The following is a 17,230-nucleotide window of genomic DNA, read 5'->3' on the forward strand; positions in this document are numbered from 1 at the left end:
TCACGGGGGACCCACTCTGGGTACCTGCAAAAATAACCCAGGTAACAGGCCCCCGATCATACCGCCTACAAACGGACGATGGACGAAGTTGGAAATGGCACATCGACCAATTAAGGTCAAGAATAGCCACCGACAACGAAGACAACTCGCAAACACCACAAAAAGTCACTAATAAAGAAACCGGGGGGGGGGACCTCAAGCAATAAACAAACAGGAAAAGAAAATCCTAAAACACAAACCGAACACCCCTAATCCAAAATAAACCAGCAAAACTCACCAGGAGATGATGAACCAGCAGCAGACGAACAACCCGGAGCTTCACCTGGAAGGAGCAGCCAAGCCAGTTCAATCAGCCTGGAAAGACCAGGCGGGAACAGTGGAACCGGCAGCTCAACCAGCCTGGGTAGACCGGGAGGGAGCTGGCTCATCGTTCCAGGCGGTTCCATCAGGAGGGATGAGAGCAACAAGGAGTCCGTCCAAACCGGCTGAAGACCAAACATCAACTGAACCGCGCAGGTCAAATAGGCAAGTACGAAGCCCCGCCTATTTGCACGACTAAGTGACCACGTTGCGTAGGACTGAACCAAGAGGGGAGGGGTGTTCTATATTAACATACTCCAAAAGATGAAATCTGATTGGCCCACATGGGCCGCTTCCCGATTGGTCTACTGAACGGCCGTGATTGGCTTTCTAAGAATCAACCGCGATTGGCCGAGCCGATCGCGGGAGATTCAGAGCCCTGCCATTGGCTGGCAAGCTGCGAGCAGTCCCTATATGAAGGGCTGCCACGGCTCCAAGGTCCTGTACAGAACTATACAATAAAATAAGAGCTTGAAGTACACTAGTCTCGCGTCTCTCATTGGGACCGATCTACCCGATCTAACAGTTTCAGAGCAGCTTCTGCAGAAAGTGAAGGGGGGAGCAATTCAGAGGAAGGTCTGTTCCCATGCTTAGGTGGAAGCAGATCCGTGGATGACTGAGGTTTCAAGAGTTTCGCTTAAAGATCCCATGACCACTTCCCTCCCTGTTTATAAAACCTGCTCTCCCTTGGAATTTCTGCAGCTATATTACCAATCCACTTTGCCCTTAGACTTTTTAAATATCTTTTTTTACCCCCAACCCCCACCCCCTATCATCACTTTCCATCGGGATCCACCACCCAGGACAGGATGAGGAACAAACCCAAACCCCCAGGTCGAGGTTTTATATTTGATTTTCATCAAAGGGCCCGCCCTATGTTGGGGGGGCCCGGAAGCTTTTTCCCAAGGCGAGGAAGCCAGTCTCTAAAAAGTATGGAAAACTTGGTCGTGTTAATTTTGTTATAAACCTTCTGCTTCTTGAGCTTCCTGGAGAATCTCAGATCCTGTCCTGGGATTCCCAGCTCCCTCGAGTCCTCCCTGCAGAGAAAGGGGCAGAGATTTGGGTTGGAGGGCAGCCAAGAAGGGGAGGGGTTTATAATGAGGAAGGCTGATTTTTAAGTGGAAGAAATTTGGGGCAGGAGAAGGTGGAATAAAACTGCGGCAGGGTTTTGGGGGGGGGGGTAGGTTTTTTTGTTTTTTTTTTTTTGGGGGGGCTGGGGTTTTTTTTTTTTTTGGGTGAAGGTTATTTTTTTTTTTTTTTTTTTTTTTTGTTTTTTTTTTTTTTTTTTTTGTTAATTCCTGGGGTTCTGGTGCACCCCAAAAACCCCGGTCCTTTAAATTTTTGATTTTTTTTTTTTTTTTTTTTATTTTTTTTTACTTAAATTTAAAAAAATTAAAATTTTTATTTTTTTTTTTTTTTTTTTCTTATCTCAAAATTATTTATTTTTTTTTTTTTTTATTATATTTCCGAAAAAAAAATTTTTTTTTTTTTTTTTTTTTTTTTTTTTTTTCTACATTTCAAAGTGGTTAAGACCATCCGTGGAATTCTTCATCCAGTTTTGGTTGCCACGATATAGAAAAGATGTTGAGACTCTGGAAAAAGTGCAGATAATGCAGATAATTAGGAGCCTGGAGGCTAAAATCTATGAAGAGCAGTTGCAGGAATTGGGCATTTCAGGTTTGATGAAAAGAAGGACCGGGGGTGACATGATACGTTCCAATATCTCAGGGGCTGCCACAAAGAAGAGGCAGTCAAGCTATTCTCCAAAGCACCTGAGGGGAGGACAAGAAGCCATGGGTGGAAACTAAACAAGGAGAGAAGCAACCTAGAACTGAGGAGAAATTTCCTGACAGGGAGGACAATTAATGAGAGGAATGGATTCCCTTCAGAAGTTGTGGGGGCTCCATCACTGGAAGCATTTAAGAAGAGACTGGAGAGTCACTTGTCTGGAATGGTTTAGGGCCTCCTGTTTGACCAGGGGGTCAGACTGGAAGACCTCCAAGGTCCCTTCCAAATCTGTTATTCCGTTACTCTTTCTGCCATTTGTGGGACCATCTAGAAGCCGGATACCACCCTATTCCATTTTCATGCTGACGTTCTGCAACAAAATACAATTTTATGCTATTTCTGGACTGGCCAAAAAATGAAAGTGTGTACTTTAAAAAAAGGGCTAGGTGAAATTTTACTTTAAATAATAAAATGCAAACCCTCAAACGGAAGAAAAAAATAGCATAAAGATCTGCCCAATTCCACTCAGAGTCGTGACTCATTGGGGCAGCCTATAAAAAGAACCAAAATGTTTTTGTTTAACAAATTTTGTTTATATTATTGTGTTGGTGACATTTTGTTTTGTAAGCTGCTGAGAGTCACAAGGTGGCAAAGGGCTGCTTTTGAGTCGAAAAGCCAAAGATGAATCCAGTTGCCTTCATGCTGGGCTGGTGGGAGAAGAAGGCAGCGTCCAGGAGGACACGCCCTCTGACAACGGTTAGCAAGGCTCCTTCATGTTACCCTGAGAAGGACACAAAAATGAGCTCATGGTGTTTTTAATTTTGGGGAATTTCCAGCTTTCCTTCTTTAGGTCTCTCTTGGGAAGATTGTTTGGGCTTCTCCTTCAATGATCTGCTCTTTCTCCCAATTCAGAACCAAAAATCCAACCTGGGGATCATCATCGGCTGCGTTGTTGCTGCTCTTGTCCTGGTGGGTGTGATTGCTGGGATCCTGGTATTCCTCAGTAAGTGTCTTTTTTTTGGGGGTTGATGGAAGGACCCCTTTGGGGAGCTTCTTCTGGGCTTCCTTCTGTCCTGTTTTCGTAGCCCTCTGAGATCTCAGCCTCTGCGCTGGGACTCCCGTCTCCATTCAGCTGAGTCTGAGATTCAGGCAGTCCTGTCTTCTTCTGAGTTGGGAAGAGGCTTCCCAGTTCTGTCCCTCTCAAAGAATTTGGTCAAAGAGCAGCAGAGAAGGATTTCCATGAAACCTTCCTCCCCCCAGCTGCTGCTGCTGCTTCCCCCACCCCTCCATCCATCTTGGAGGCAGCAGGTCTCTCTTGGGGCAAATCAGGAGATACATTTGTATTTTGAAGATCATTCTGAGTTTATAAATGGGGCAAAGGGTCTGTGAAATATCTCCTGGGGTTCTTCCTCCTACAGAGGGAGAGTTTGGATGATCTCTGGTGGATTCTGTCAATTTCCAACTTGGAACAGGCCTCGGAGGAACCATCACTTGAGGATTGTGTGTGTATGTGTGTTTAAACAGAGAGAAAAAACTCATGAAGCTGCAGAGTTGTGCTATTTCTTCCCAAGAACTAAGCTGGGGAAGGAGGCCCCCTTTTCATAACAGCCAGACTGATATTGGAAGAGAAGATCTAGGACAAGAAACCCTCAAGAGGATCCATCTGGGCGAAAGATTTGCTCTGAGTGAGAAGCTGCCCTGTTTTCCAAGTAGGAGGAACTTGCAGAATTCACTCTCCTTGCACTGGTTTGTCCCTGCAGAGGAGAAGGGAAACTCTCCCTGTTGGATTTCCAGGCACTTTCAGGCAGGCAGGGAAGGCAGCCCACAGTCTGCATGGTGGAGCCTTTGGAGGAAAGAGCCCTTCATTCCTTGGTAGGAAATAGGGAAACCACCACAATGCTGTGATCCCCAGTGGTTAGAGACTCTTCTGGTGGGATAGCTGAGACCTGGCTGAATCTGGAAGGGAGGGGTCCCCTCTCAGAGATGTGCCCAGGTGGGTTTAGGGTTTGGCATCAGCCAATACCCCAGGACGCAGAACAGGTGGGATGGCATTGTCATTTGAGAATCTCTTTTGGCTTTCAAGGGGCCTTGGCCCCAAATTAATGGTTGTTACTCCCTGTTTTGGAACTGGGTTCATGAAATCATTTGGGCTTGTTCCTACTGTACCAACCTCTCTGCTGAGTGGCCACCTCAGCATAGAAGATGGCATAGAATGGATGGATGGATGGATGGATGGATGGATAGATAGATAGATAGATAGATAGATAGATAGATAGATAGATAGATAGATAGATAGATAGATAGATAGATAGATAGATAGAAGAAAGAAAGAAAGAAAGAAAGAAAGAAAGAAAGAAAGAAAGAAAGAAAGAAAGAAAGAAAGAAATAATTCTTTATTGGCCAAGTGTGATTGGACACACAAGGAATTTGTCTTTGGTGCATATGCTCTCAGTGTGCATAAGAAAAAATAAAATAGGCTGGTCTCCTCTGAGAGATTCATGAAGCTGCAGAGGTTTAATGGCGAAGAGAGGATCAGGACAAAGCTATTTCTATTCCTACGGATGGAGTCACGGAAGCAGAAGGCGTGAGCTTAAAGAGTCCAGAAGGTGGTAGAGGACAGGAAGGTCTGGAGGAACGTTGTCCACGGGGTCGCCATGGGTGGGACACAACTTCGGAACTAACAAAAACAAATTCCTATTCCTATGTTTATTTCTGTTCTGTTCTATTCTATTCTATTCTATTCTATTCTATTCTATTCTATTCTATTCTATTCTATTCTATTCTATTCTATTCTCTTTCTCTCCAATGCAGGGAGGAACCAGGCCATTTAGCAGCCCCCTCGCAGGTGAGTGGCCCCACTGGGGTCTGTGTGGGGAGGAGGAAGCATACATGATATTCTTCCGATTAAAATCGGAATTCCGATTTTTCATCGCGCCCCCCCACCCTTCCCCCCTTCTTCTCCTCCTTCCTCTCCACTCGGAGGCCCCCTGAGTCAGGAGCAGGGAAGCAGCTGCCCAGCTCCGGAGCTGATCCACACCACCGGCTGGAAAGGAAGGGTGTTGGGGTGTGCGCGATTTCTTGGCGCGCGGCGCTGGGTCTCTTTTGGCCGGCCCCGAAAGAGCGCACGCGGGGCGGGCGGTGGAGATGTGGGAGCGAATGCGAGAAGGAAGCGAACCTCATTGCAAAGTGGGTTTGAACGCTCGTTGCACTCCAGAGGCTTGGAATTAGTCCGGGTTTGGGGAGAAAGGCGAGGCTGGGCTGCTCCAGGAGGAGAAGGCGGAAGGCGCCCTGGGGTCTGAGCCGCTCGCAGCAGAAACAGCCACCACCCTTAGCCCGACGTGGGGAGAATGAGCGAGGTTAGCGCCCGCCAGCCCGTCCTTCCCGCCTCCGCGGCTCAGTTTCCCCTACCGGCGGGTCCTCCTTTTGTGTGGAGGGCTGCGGGGAAGGCGCTCGCCCGAGAGGATCTCTCCCTCTCTCCTGCAAGGTCAACGTCTGCACTGCGGAGGAGAGGGCAGGAGGTTCCTCCTGTTTGCTGAAAGGTGAGGAAGCCGCGGCTCGCCCGACGAGATTTGGGGACGAGGGGCAGGAGGAAGCACGGACACACCCGCGGCTCACTTTCCCAGCTCTGCCCAGCCCTCGCGGCTCTGGCGCAGCCCTGGCAGGATGAGCGGAGGGTCCGGCGGGGAGGCGCTCGCTGCCCGCCAGGGCCGCGCCAGAGCCGTAAGGGCTGGGCAGAGCTGGGAAAGTGAGCCGCGGGTGTGTGCGTGCCTCCTCCTGCCCCTCATTCCCAAATCTCGCTGGGCGAGCCGCGGCTTCTCACCTTTCAGCAAACAGGAGGAACCTCCTGCCCTCTCCTCCGCAGTGCAGACGTTGACCTTGCAGGGAGAGAGAGGGAGAGATCCTCTCGGGCGAGCGCCTTCCTCGCAGCCCTCTGCACAAAAGGAGGACCCGCCGGTAGGGGAAACTGACGTGCATCGGAGCAACCCCACGGTCCTCCATGAATCGAGAAGGGGCTTTAAAGAAAAACCTCTGGAGGTCCAATCGCCCAGGTAGAGCAGCCTCACTTCCTGAGAGGCGGGGGGGGGGGGAGAGGTTTCCCGGGGATGTGGAGGTGTGGAAAGAGCCAGACGGCTGCAGCTCCTCCGGAGAGCGAAAGCAATGTTCATGAAGGGAGGGAAACGGGAGCTTTGAGGTCCAAGGACCAAGTGATGGTGAAGATGCTTTGGGAAATCCCTCTTTCTCTCCTGTTCATCTCAAGCGCTGCAAGGGGAGGAATTTGGGGAGATCCAGAGGGGCTCTGGGAAGGGGGGGCTCTGCCTGCCCCCAAACTCTTATCCTGCAAGGCCAGACTGTGGCCCCTCTCAGGATCTGACTCTCTTGGATCAGGAGGCTCAGAGAGCTGCAAAGAGCAGATTGGTCAGAGAATGACGGAGCAGCTGTCCAGATGAAGTCAAAAGACACTGACACAAACTTGTTGTTTAGATATATACAAACATATTTAACATTTATAGTTGCAGCAGACAAGATAGTCAGGAACATCCTGAGGTAAATCAAAGGGCACACGGAATACAGAGAAGAAAAAAGGCGGGGAAAAAGGGAAACTCCCACTTTATACGCACAGCAACCAATCATAGCGTGGATTGCCTCGTGCAGAAGCCAGCCCAACCAATCAGCTCTTCCCCATTGGACACTTTCCTGTTCCAGCTCCTGAATTTGATATCCTAACAAGACTGGGGGTTCCCCAGAGCAGGAGGAAAAGGGGGCAGATGAGGGGCTTCTTGAGGCTCCTGCAGTCATGGATGGAGAAGGGGCTTCATCTCCACTCCTTGGAGCCCTCTGGGATTCCCTCCCTCCAGAGGCTGAGGAAGACATGGGGGGGGGACCTAGGGAACCATAGGTGTCCGGAAGCAACACGGACCAGTATTGGATTCCTGTATTTGAAGGGGGACATGGATGTTATCTAACTTGTGGGGGCAGGTTCTCAGCCGCCTCAGGAGCCAGTCCCAGCCCTGCCTCTCCTTCTTTCTACCTTGGAAAACCCCACCCAGCTGATCCCTCTCTTGAGGAAGCCACAGTTCTCATGAGTGGGATCAGCTGGGCCGATTGGTGCTGATCCTTCAGTCTGGGCGGTGGGATTCCTCCTCTTGGCTCCCTCCCAGGCTGACCCTGCCTGCTTTTTCCTTCTCTTGGCAGCACGAGTGGACAGTCCCAGCATGAGGAGAGAGGAGAGGAGATCAGCTTTCTCCTGAATTAGGCCGGACTCTCCGGAGGAGCCCTTCAGGCCCATCCTGCATGCCTGGAACCAGGATGTATTTGGGGGTCTTTTGCGTTTGCTTTTATCATTGGATCAGTATCCTTTTGTATTAGGATTGAAGAACAGAGGAGAAAAGAACATCTTACGTGTTTATAATTGTGGAATCAAAAAGATTCAAACTGTGATTAGTAGATATTATTTTATTTTTTATTTATTTGTATCCTGCTGAAGGCATTGAAGATATCCAACACCCCTTCTCCTATTTTCCCCACAACAACCACCATTTGAAGTGGGTTGGGGGGTCAGAGCGAATGACTGGCCCACCCAGCTGCCTTTTAGTGGCTAAGGCGGGACTTGAACTTAGAATCGCTTTCTAGCCTGGTGCCTTAACCACTACACTAAACTGCCTTGTCTAGCTTGTAATAGCTTTGTAATGTAGCTTGTAGCAACTATGTTGTTGTTTCTGGTGACCTTTAATGGGTTTCTGCTGATTAATAGGTTTTAGAAAAGGGCCCATAACTAATGGGGCGAGGAATAGGAATAAGAATTTCACTTTGAGGGAGAGTGATTAACTGTTAATCTTCATCATAGTTGCTTGGATTGAAAGGAGACGGGTTTTTTCTGTCTCTTATTTTTCTTTGCATAATAGATAGTATGTACCATGTACTACCATGTATGTATTTTCACAGTTTAGAAAAATGAAACGGGAACCTTCCCCCATCATGAAGTGCTGAACAGACATCCTTTTTTTCTGTTGTCGATGAACATCTGATTTTGCCACCAAAGCTGGTTACTTGCTGGCTTTGTTCCCTGTTTTTTAAAGGGGAGACTAAGAACGACCTTCAGACAATCCTGCACAGAGAGAGAATCCGGTTGCCTGCAATTCTTGGTAAGGAGATCAGAAGGTCTAATCTTTCACCATCCTTTCCCTTCAGCTGCTCGGCTTTCTTAAGCACATCTGGGTTTTCATTTTCAAGCTTTACAATTTCTTGATTTATGACTAGTTCACTTCTGACCTATTTTATAACCTGTACTTTTATGTTTTTTTTTCTCCTCTTTCATTGTTTACCATTAAATTCAAATTATTATTTTTTAATCGTAAGAAAGTTGCAATGGACTTTACACTTACACAGTACTATATTATAAATCTTGCTCTTTCTAGCTTTTTTCTTTCTTTTTAAGAGCCTTGATATTTAATTCTTAATTTTTTATGGAAAAATTCCCCCTTTTTTTAAACCCTGGGGGACAAAAACCTTTTCCCTGTGGAAACTGTTGCTTACCTCCTTCTCTTGTCCTTGAAGAGAAAACAAAAGGTGTTTTTCAAGTCTTCCAAAGGTGATAAATTATTTTGGGAGATAAAACTGAAAAAATAATGCTCTCCAACTTACAGGTTTTATTTCAAAATACAAACAAAAAAATTCATGGGTCAAGAACAGTTCTGAAAAATCAAGACAATATGCAAAAGCAGGAAATATCAGCTGGACCTGATTTGCAATTGGAAGGCTTGGTGTTTAATTGGTCACCGTCACATCCAAAGAAATATTTGGTTTGTCAGAACAGATAAAAAGGAATATGAATAGAAGAAACTCTTGACGAATAGATAGGACAAAGGCTGGACTGGATTTTCTTGGCAAGAGAAATGCTGTGTTGTTGAGGAGAATTATTCAACAGTGAATCTGGCAGAGATAGTTACAAGAGATTTATAAACTTTGGAAATGAGATGCAATTGTTGGTACAGTTCCTAATTAAAAACCTAAGGAAAGGTTTCACAATTAAGAACCAAACACAAGGATTTAACACTGGACTCAGAGATAATGATTGAAGCGGTTTGTGATAAATAAGGAACCGTGTAGACTTTCTATGAATAAATTATAATAACAGACTGTTAACAGTTCTTTGAATTTTAACTTTGCTGTTGTTCAACTATTAATTGTTTTTCCTTTCACATATATAATCTATGACAGGTCAGTTAGGTTGCAAATAGATGTACAAGATTATAAACTTTGGACCTCTTTTGCAAGAAGGGAAGCTATTATTGTTGCAATAGATTTCTGAGTGTTCAACTGGGAGGCATAATATGTCCTTTCTTTTTTTTAATTATTTTTTCAATGTTTTTGTTTAGTTTTGTTCTGTCTCTGTTCAATCCTTTGGTTTTGGATTTTAATCTTTTGAATAAAATAAAATGGTCAATTCTAAGAAAAATGGAACAGGAGATTCACAGTTTGGCCTGGCTGCTTCCCCGCTAACCATTGCACACAAACTGTAAGAATAGCAAAATTGTTTTCTGAAAATAAATGGTTTTCATTTCTTCTCATCTGAGTTGCTGCCTCTTGTTTGAAATTGGGAATAGCAAAGATTTTTCCCTCTTTGTTGCTCAGAGAAGCCAATTTCACTCTGAGTGGGAGGAAGGGGAGGAACCAAGGCAAAGCCTGGAAGGAGCATGAAGTGTGTGTTGTGTGTGGGGGCTCCTGTGGGCTCTTTTGGGGAGGAGGAGGCAGCCATTTTGGGGAGGAGGAGGCAGCCATTTTGCTCCCACGTCCAGCTCTTTCTCTAGCATCACCAGCTGCTCCTGTGTAAAATGGCTGTTTGGGCTTGGCTTGGTGGTGGCAGCAACAGAGGTTGCTTTTCCCTCAAATCCACCTTTGCCTCAGGCTCTCTGAGCCTCACCCAGGGGGTTTTCAGGAGACAGGAGTTCAATGCCCGCCAGAGCCACCCTGGTCCCCTTAAATAACAAGGATTTCCCCCTCCTGGCTGTTCAGAGACCCTGATGTCACTTTGAGTGGTAGGAAGAGGAGGAACCAAGGCAAAAACAGGGGGGCTCCTGTGTGGTCCTTGAGGGGGAGGCAGCCATTTTGCTCCTATGTCCAGAGGTTTCTCTAGCCTCAGGGTCTTGGGCAAGTGGCTGGTCTCTGGGCCTCACTCAGGGGCCCTTTGGGAGACACGAGTTCAATGCCCGGCCAGAGCCGTCCTGGTCCCCTTGCAGAAGGGCAGCTTCTCCTGCTTCTGGGAGATCCTCTCTGGGCTCTTCAGGTGCACAATAAGATGTGGTGGCCCAAGAGTGGGAAGATCCTTGATTGATGAGAAGAAAGACCCCCATATTACAGAAAGTCCTCAACCTACAACTACAATTGGCTCCAAAATTTATGTTGCTAAGTGAGAAATATGTTAAGTGAGTTTTGCCCCATTTTATGACCATTCTTGCCACGGTTGTTAAGTGAATCACTGCACTAGTTAAATTAGTAACATGGTTGTTAAGTGAATCCAACTTCCCCATTGGCTTTGCTTCTCCGAAGATCAGAAAAGGGGACCCCATGACTGCAGGACTCGGCAATCGTCACAAGTATGAGTCAGTTGCCAAGCGTCCAAATGTAAATCACGTGCGCTTGAGGATGCTGAAGGGTCATAAGTGTGAAAAATGGTCATGTCTTTTTTTTTCAGTGCCATTTTAACTTTGAAAGGTCACTAAATGAACTGTTGTAAGTTGAGTGAAAGGGGGGGTCTTTCACATCAATGCCCTTTGGGGCTTCCCAGATGCCCTCAAGAGCTCCCATATTTGAGAGCCTAAAAAGGGGAGAGTTTCCAACCTGCAACACGAGAGTCACATTCAGCCTTGGGCAGCTAAGAATGCAGCCCCAGAAAACTTTTAATGTTAAACAATATAAAAAAATAAAAGACGCATATATTAACTATATTATATAATTTATACACTTTATATATCTGCCTCTGTGGCGCAGTGGTTAGAGTGCAGTACTGCAGGCTACTTCTGCTGACTGCCGGCTAAATTCAAATCCCACCAGGCTCAAGGTTGACTCAGCCTTCCATCCTTCCGAGGTGGGTAAAATGAGGACCCAGATTGTTGAGGGCAAGAGGCTGACTCTGTAAAGCGCTGTAAATGTAAAGCGGTATATAAGTCTAAGTGCTATTTATTTATTGTTAAGTATGGAGAGTAATGGAGACCAGACATCTGACCAGTGACTTCAACTCTTTAATAAGTAATAGAAAATAACAGAGCAACGCTATGGGCAGCAGTAACCCTTTTATAGGGTTAGCTGCTGCCTTATTAACCAATGAAAATGTGCAACAAGTTCAAACTACTAACCAATAAGAAAAGTCCCAAAAGTGTCCAATCATGGACTAGTTCTGGCCCAATCCCAAGTTGTTGTATAAGGACCAATCAAGAGTGCAGGTTTTCAACCCCTAATTTGCATTTAGGTTATTCATTTTTATTGATTCACAACACCCCTCCCCCTTGGGTTCCGTTTGAGGGGAGCTGTAATAAAATCCTCAAGGTAGGCAGGCCGTTTGGTCTGCCTGGATGATTTCCGAGGCTCCACCGGGTTTTGTCTAATGTCCGGTTCCGGTGGAGCGTTTGGATGACCTTTGTTAACTTCTATTTCGCTGCACGGCGATTCCGTGCTGCCTTCACTGTGGTTGTCTCTGCAACTCCGTGTTTCCTCGGGGTTTTGCAGTTCGTTTTCCCCGTATTAAAGTTCCCAGAAAACGCCAACTCCCTCCCCGCTTCACGCCCGTGCTTTGCTGGGCTGTAGGGCTCCCGTTGACCTGCTATTAGTTGTATCAAAGTCAATTCCCTCGATACTTCCTCCCCCTTGAGTTGGTGAACCGGGGAAGTCATGGCCGCTGGGTGGTAATCTCGATCGGAGCTGGTCTATGTGGGGATTCCACACCCTCCCATCATCTGTTAGTAGGCGGTACGATCTAGGCCCGGTGAGGTGGGTAACGGTTGCGGGTATCCATAACGGGTCGCCGGAAAAGTTTTTTGCAAAGATTAAATCGCCTACCTTAAATTCCCGGCACTTGCTGCTGGAGCCGAAAGGTTTTTCCGGTGCGAAAGCGGGGTGGAGCCGGTCAAGGTGCGATCGTATTTTCCGCCCCATAAGAAGTTCAGCGGGTGTTTTGTTGGTCACGCTATGGGGCGTGATGTGCTGTAACAAGAGAATTCGATTGATTTTCTCATCGATGTTGCCAAATTCCATTTTGTGAAGGGTCTTTTTACAAATTGTACCATGCGTTCTGCACGTCCATTCGCCGCAGGGTGCGCGGGCGAGTTAGCGCATGGCGGATGCCCCGATCAGCAAGATATTGTTCAAAAGGCAATGCAGTGAACTGTGGGCCGTTGTCCGAGACCAACACGTCCGGAAATCCGTGTGTGGCAAATAGTCTGTTTAATTTATTAATAACTGAGTCTGTTGTAGTTGTATGCATTCGATGAATCTCGAGCCAGTTAGAATAGGCGTCGACAGTAATCAGGAAAGTGTGACCTTTGGTAGGCCCCGCAAAGTCAATATGAATACGGGACCACGGTCCCCGGCGTTCCCATTCGGTTGGGCTTGCTTTAGGTGGGCGTTGCTGACGTCCTGGCAACGCTTGGCACGTAGCGACCCAGGCCTCGATTCTTTTGTTGATTCCCGGCCACCAAGCATAGCTGCGTGCGAGTGACTTCATCCGCACAATACCCGGATGTCCCTCATGCAATACCGCCAAAACAGTCTGTTGCAATTTGCCAGGGATTACGACTCGATCGCCCCACAAGATACAGCCTTTTTGGGAAAACAGCTCGGTTTGGCGGGCTTTGAAGGGCGCCCATTCAGGTGCTGTTTGGTCCATCGGCCACCCCCGTTCAACCCAGCATAGTATGTGTTGCAGAACTGGGTCACGTTTCGTTTCAAAAGCAATGTCTCTAGCCGTCAAGGGTGGTGCATGTAGAGCTTCGATCTGTAGTGTTGAGAGGGTTGGAGCTGGATCTACAACAGCGTCTGGGAGCGGTGTTCTGCTCAATGCATCGGCGTGGAGAATCGATTTCCCCGGGCGGTGTTGCAAGGTGTAATTGTAGGCCGCCAAGAATTCACACCAACGGGTCATTCTGGGTGACAATATATACGGGGTTGGTTTATTACCCGCAATGATCCCCAATAGCGGTTTATGATCAGTGATTATTGTGAACGCACGGCCATAAACATATTCATGAAATCTTTTAACTGCAGCAACAATAGCTAAAGCTTCTTTGTCCAGCTGACTATAATTTCGTTCAGCTTTAGCTAAGGTTCGCGAAAAAAACGCGATGGGGGCCTCCGTTCCGTTTGGTAACACGTGGGCCAGAATTGCCCCAACCCCAAAAGGTGATGCATCACACGTGATAGTGAGCGGCAGAGTCTCGTTGTACTGCATAAGTACTGAATCAGAAGTTAGCAATTTCTTTACTTGTTGGAACGCATGTTGTTCCCGTTGCCTCCAAACCCACGTTGCTTTTTTGTCTAATAGTCTATGCAATGGTTCAGCTACTGTTGCTTTGTGGGGTAAAAAACATTATAGAAATTGATAAGTCCAAGGAACGCCTGTAGGTCTCCTTGTTCCTTGGGGTGGGTGCCTTTTTAATTGCTCGTAATTTGTCTTCGTGGGATGAATTCCTTGGCTGTCCAGGAGATATCCCAAAAATTCTACTTTTTCGGTACATAACTGGCATTTATCTTTTTTTACTCTGAGGCCTGCATTTTGGAATCTTTGTAAAACCTCTCTGAGTCGTTTTTCTAGGATGTCTTTGTTAGGTGCGGCGATGAGTACATCGTCGAAATAGGGGACAACGCCTTTTATCCCTTGTAACAACCTTTCCATTAAACTCTGGAAGATTCCAGGGGCGACGCTTACCCCGAATTGGAGCCGGTTGCATTTAAATGCGCCCCTATGTGTTACGATCGCTTGGGCCTCGGCTGTGGTTGGGTCTACAGGCAATTGTTGATACGCCTGGGCTAGATCTAGTTTGGCGAAAACTTTCCCGCCGCCCAGGGAATGGAGTAAATGTTGCACTACCGGTACTGGGTAAGCACTTTGCTGCAGTGCGTGGTTTAATGTGGCCCGGTAGTCTCCGCAAATTCTTAGGGACCCATCAGGCTTGATAGGCGTCACTATCGGGGTTTCCCAACGGGCGTGGTCGGTGGGTTCCAGTACGCCCTGCGCTATTAGTTTATCGAGTTGTTCTTCGATTTTAGGCTTCAAGGCGAACGGCACCCGGCGCGGCTTAAGGCGGATGGGTGCTATCTCAGGGTTCAAGTTAAATGAGATTGGGGTCCCCTTATACTTGCCTAGTCCGTTCGCGAAAACGTCTTGGAATTCTTGCACGAGTGCTCCCTCCCAATCGACGCCTCGGCCTTGTGGACTCCGGCTACAGTGATCCCGTGCGGCCTGAACCATTGAAGGCCTAGAAGACTAGGCCTGTCTCGATCCACGACCATTAGTGGTAGTGCGACGGTGCGGTCTTTGAATGAGACCTGGAATTTGCGGGACCCGACAACGGGAATTCTGTTACCCTGATAGTCTTTGAGTATAACCCTTTGAGGGTTAAGGTCTTGGCGGCGGATCGTGGGAATGAGCTGTTGGAGCGTTTTCCACGATACCATCGAGAGGAAGATCCCGAGTCTACCTCCATCACCAAGGTTTGTTTTCGATGGCGACCTTTACTCGGATTTTCCCGGCATCAATGGATGTAGCGTGGCCTATGGTGATTATTTGGTGGGTCTCTTCCCGCCGGGTTTCTTCACGCCTGGTGGAAGTGGTGGACGGTTTGTTTTTGTAGGAGCGGTTCGGTTTTTCTCGGTGTGTACCGAAGAATCCTGAAGACTGGTATTCGGCCTGTCGGGGTTTGGAGTTCTGTTTGCTTCTGCAAACCTTTGCGATGTGACCTCGTCTCCCGCAATGGCGGCAGAGTGCGTCGAGGAATTTGCAACCGGATCGTGGGTGATTGGCTCCGCAGCCGGCACACGGTCGCAATGGGTGTTGTGTGGACTGGTCTCTCTCCGTTCGAAGTCGGTTGACCTCTTCCTCATCGCTGTCGGACGGGGACTCTAGGTCTTCGTGGTGAGTTGATACCAGGTGTCTCTCCGAGCGAGGCGAGGTATCAGTGGCAAGTTTACGTTGCGGTGCGTTGGTGCGGCGCATTTGGGCTGCCGACTTCTTGGTCGCCTCCGCCGCCGAGGCTTCTTTAAGGGCATCGGTGAGGCTGATGTCCCCCTTAGCCATAATTTTGCTCTGGATCGCGCCGTCTTCTAGGCCCAGAACCAGGCGGTCCCGGAGGGCTTCTTCTAAGTCTGCGAACCCGCAGAGGCCTCCTAGGTTCCGGAGGTCCGCGATGTAATTGGCAAGGCTTTCGCCCTTCCGTTGGTCCCTCTGGTAATATTCGTGTCTTCTTACTAGGGTTGGCACGGCGGGCGCGTAATGAGCCCGTAGTAACGGCTCGAGGACGTCCCAGTCCATTTCTTTTACCTCTGCTGGCTTGGCAAGCGGCTTTGCCATTTTAAACACAGTTGGCCCACAATGAGTTAGAAAGATAGCTCTTTTTTTGCCGGTTGTCGCATCTTTCAAATTGTTGGTCTCCAGAAACATCTGGAACCGATCCATGTAGGCCTCCCATTCTTCGGTTTCTGGGTTGAATGGAGCGGGTGGTACGGCACCGCTGGCCATGTTGCCGTTGATGGTGCGTGTTCGACCACGTGCTCTGTTAGTTGCTCTGTAAGTTAGTCAGCTCTTCGGTCTCCGTATCCCACCTTCGTCGCCAGTGTTAAGTATGGAGAGTAATGGAGACCAGACATCTGACCAGTGACTTCAACTCTTTAATAAGTAATAGAACATAACAGAGCAACGCTATGGGCAGCAGTAACCCTTTTATAGGGTTAGCTGCTGCCTTATTAACCAATGAAAATGTGCAACAAGTTCAAACTACTAACCAATAAGAAAAGTCCCAAAAGTGTCCAATCATGGACTAGTTCTGGCCCAATCCCAAGTTGTTGTATAAGGACCAATCAAGAGTGCAGGTTTTCAACCCCTAATTTGCATTTAGGTTATTCATTTTTATTGATTCACAACATTTATGTATTATTTATTTATTGAATTTATATTGCTGCCTATTCACCCATTGCAACACAAGGCGGCTTACAGAATGTAAAACCATATTTAAAACAAAAAAACAATAAAAACTAGCAAAAAGAATCAAATAAATAAAGTACAATAGAACAAAATCTGGGGGGAAAATCGGCCTTACAAGGGTGCAGCCCAAGCCAATTGCTTTTCACCCAATGCTGCCCAAGAAAGCCCAAAGGTGGGACATGGCTGCTTTAAAACATTTGGTGAGAATTCAATCTGTATTTGAGTCCATTCTTCTGAATCAAAAGTTTTAGAAATGCATTTATTTATTAGATTCTTCAGACTGGCCAGCTTCATCTTCAAAATTCCACAAGAGCCTTTTGAGCCTTTTCATCCAGAGCAAAGATCACTCGGAGTTTCTGACCTGGAATATAGAATCGTAGGGCTGGGAGGGACCCCAGAGGTCTTCCAGTCCAACCTCCGGCTTAAGGCAGGAGAGCTTATACCATCCTGGTCAAAAGGTTATCCAGTTTATTTCTGAAAACCTCCAGTGATGGAGCAGCCAGGAGGAGAACGATTCCCTTGAGTAAAGGTTCTCTCTGTTGGAAGTTTCCTCCTTACTTCTAGGTTGGAGCTCTCTTCTACCCAGGATTTTTTTGGGGGGGTCCTCTGGAGAAAAAGTCAAACCCTTCTTCTTTGTGGCAGCCCCCCAAGTTCTGAAAGGCATTTATTATGTCTCCCCCCACCAATTCTTCTCTACCAGAGGCTACAGATCCCTCCCTCCCTCTCTTGACCATAAGATTTGCCCTCTGGATCCTTTATTTATTTATTTATTTGTTTGTTTGTTTGTTTTTTTTGTAAATTGCTTACAAGATAATAGGTATAAGTAGAAAACATAGTTATGAATACATGGATACATATAAGAGAAATAAAAAAATAAAAGAAACAATAGGACAGGGACGGTAGGCACATTGGTGCGCTTATGCACGCCCCCTACAGACCTCTTAGGAAAGGGGT

At 47.2% G+C, this 17,230-nt stretch overlaps 4 protein-coding genes across 5 annotated transcripts in view; 2 read left to right on the top strand and 2 right to left on the bottom strand.

The window, feature by feature from the left end:
- LOC113428433 (major histocompatibility complex class I-related protein 1-like) overlaps window positions 1–9,656 on the top strand; it is a 103,141-nt gene extending 93,485 nt beyond the window's left edge. The window contains exons 7-8 of the mRNA XM_087953908.1: window positions 4,900–4,933; window positions 7,282–9,656. Coding sequence (XP_087810034.1) covers window positions 4,900–4,919 — 20 coding nt within the window. The 3' untranslated portion in view covers window positions 4,920–4,933; window positions 7,282–9,656. The remainder of the gene's footprint in view (window positions 1–4,899; window positions 4,934–7,281) is intronic.
- The window catches only part of LOC113428608 (major histocompatibility complex class I-related protein 1-like), a 684,789-nt gene that overhangs the window by 599,109 nt on the left and 68,450 nt on the right, over window positions 1–17,230 (bottom strand). The window lies entirely within an intron of this gene.
- The window catches only part of LOC113429339 (class I histocompatibility antigen, F10 alpha chain-like), a 99,196-nt gene that overhangs the window by 56,297 nt on the left and 25,669 nt on the right, over window positions 1–17,230 (top strand). The gene's annotated exons all lie outside the window — the stretch shown is intronic.
- The window catches only part of LOC113426549 (major histocompatibility complex class I-related protein 1-like), a 405,199-nt gene that overhangs the window by 40,874 nt on the left and 347,095 nt on the right, over window positions 1–17,230 (bottom strand). The gene's annotated exons all lie outside the window — the stretch shown is intronic.

Source organism: Notechis scutatus, chromosome 2, assembly GCF_049901735.1.
Source record: "Notechis scutatus isolate UNSWTSFEM ecotype Mainland chromosome 2, rNotScu1.2, whole genome shotgun sequence".
In the NCBI taxonomy this organism is placed as follows: Eukaryota; Metazoa; Chordata; class Lepidosauria; order Squamata; family Elapidae; genus Notechis; species Notechis scutatus.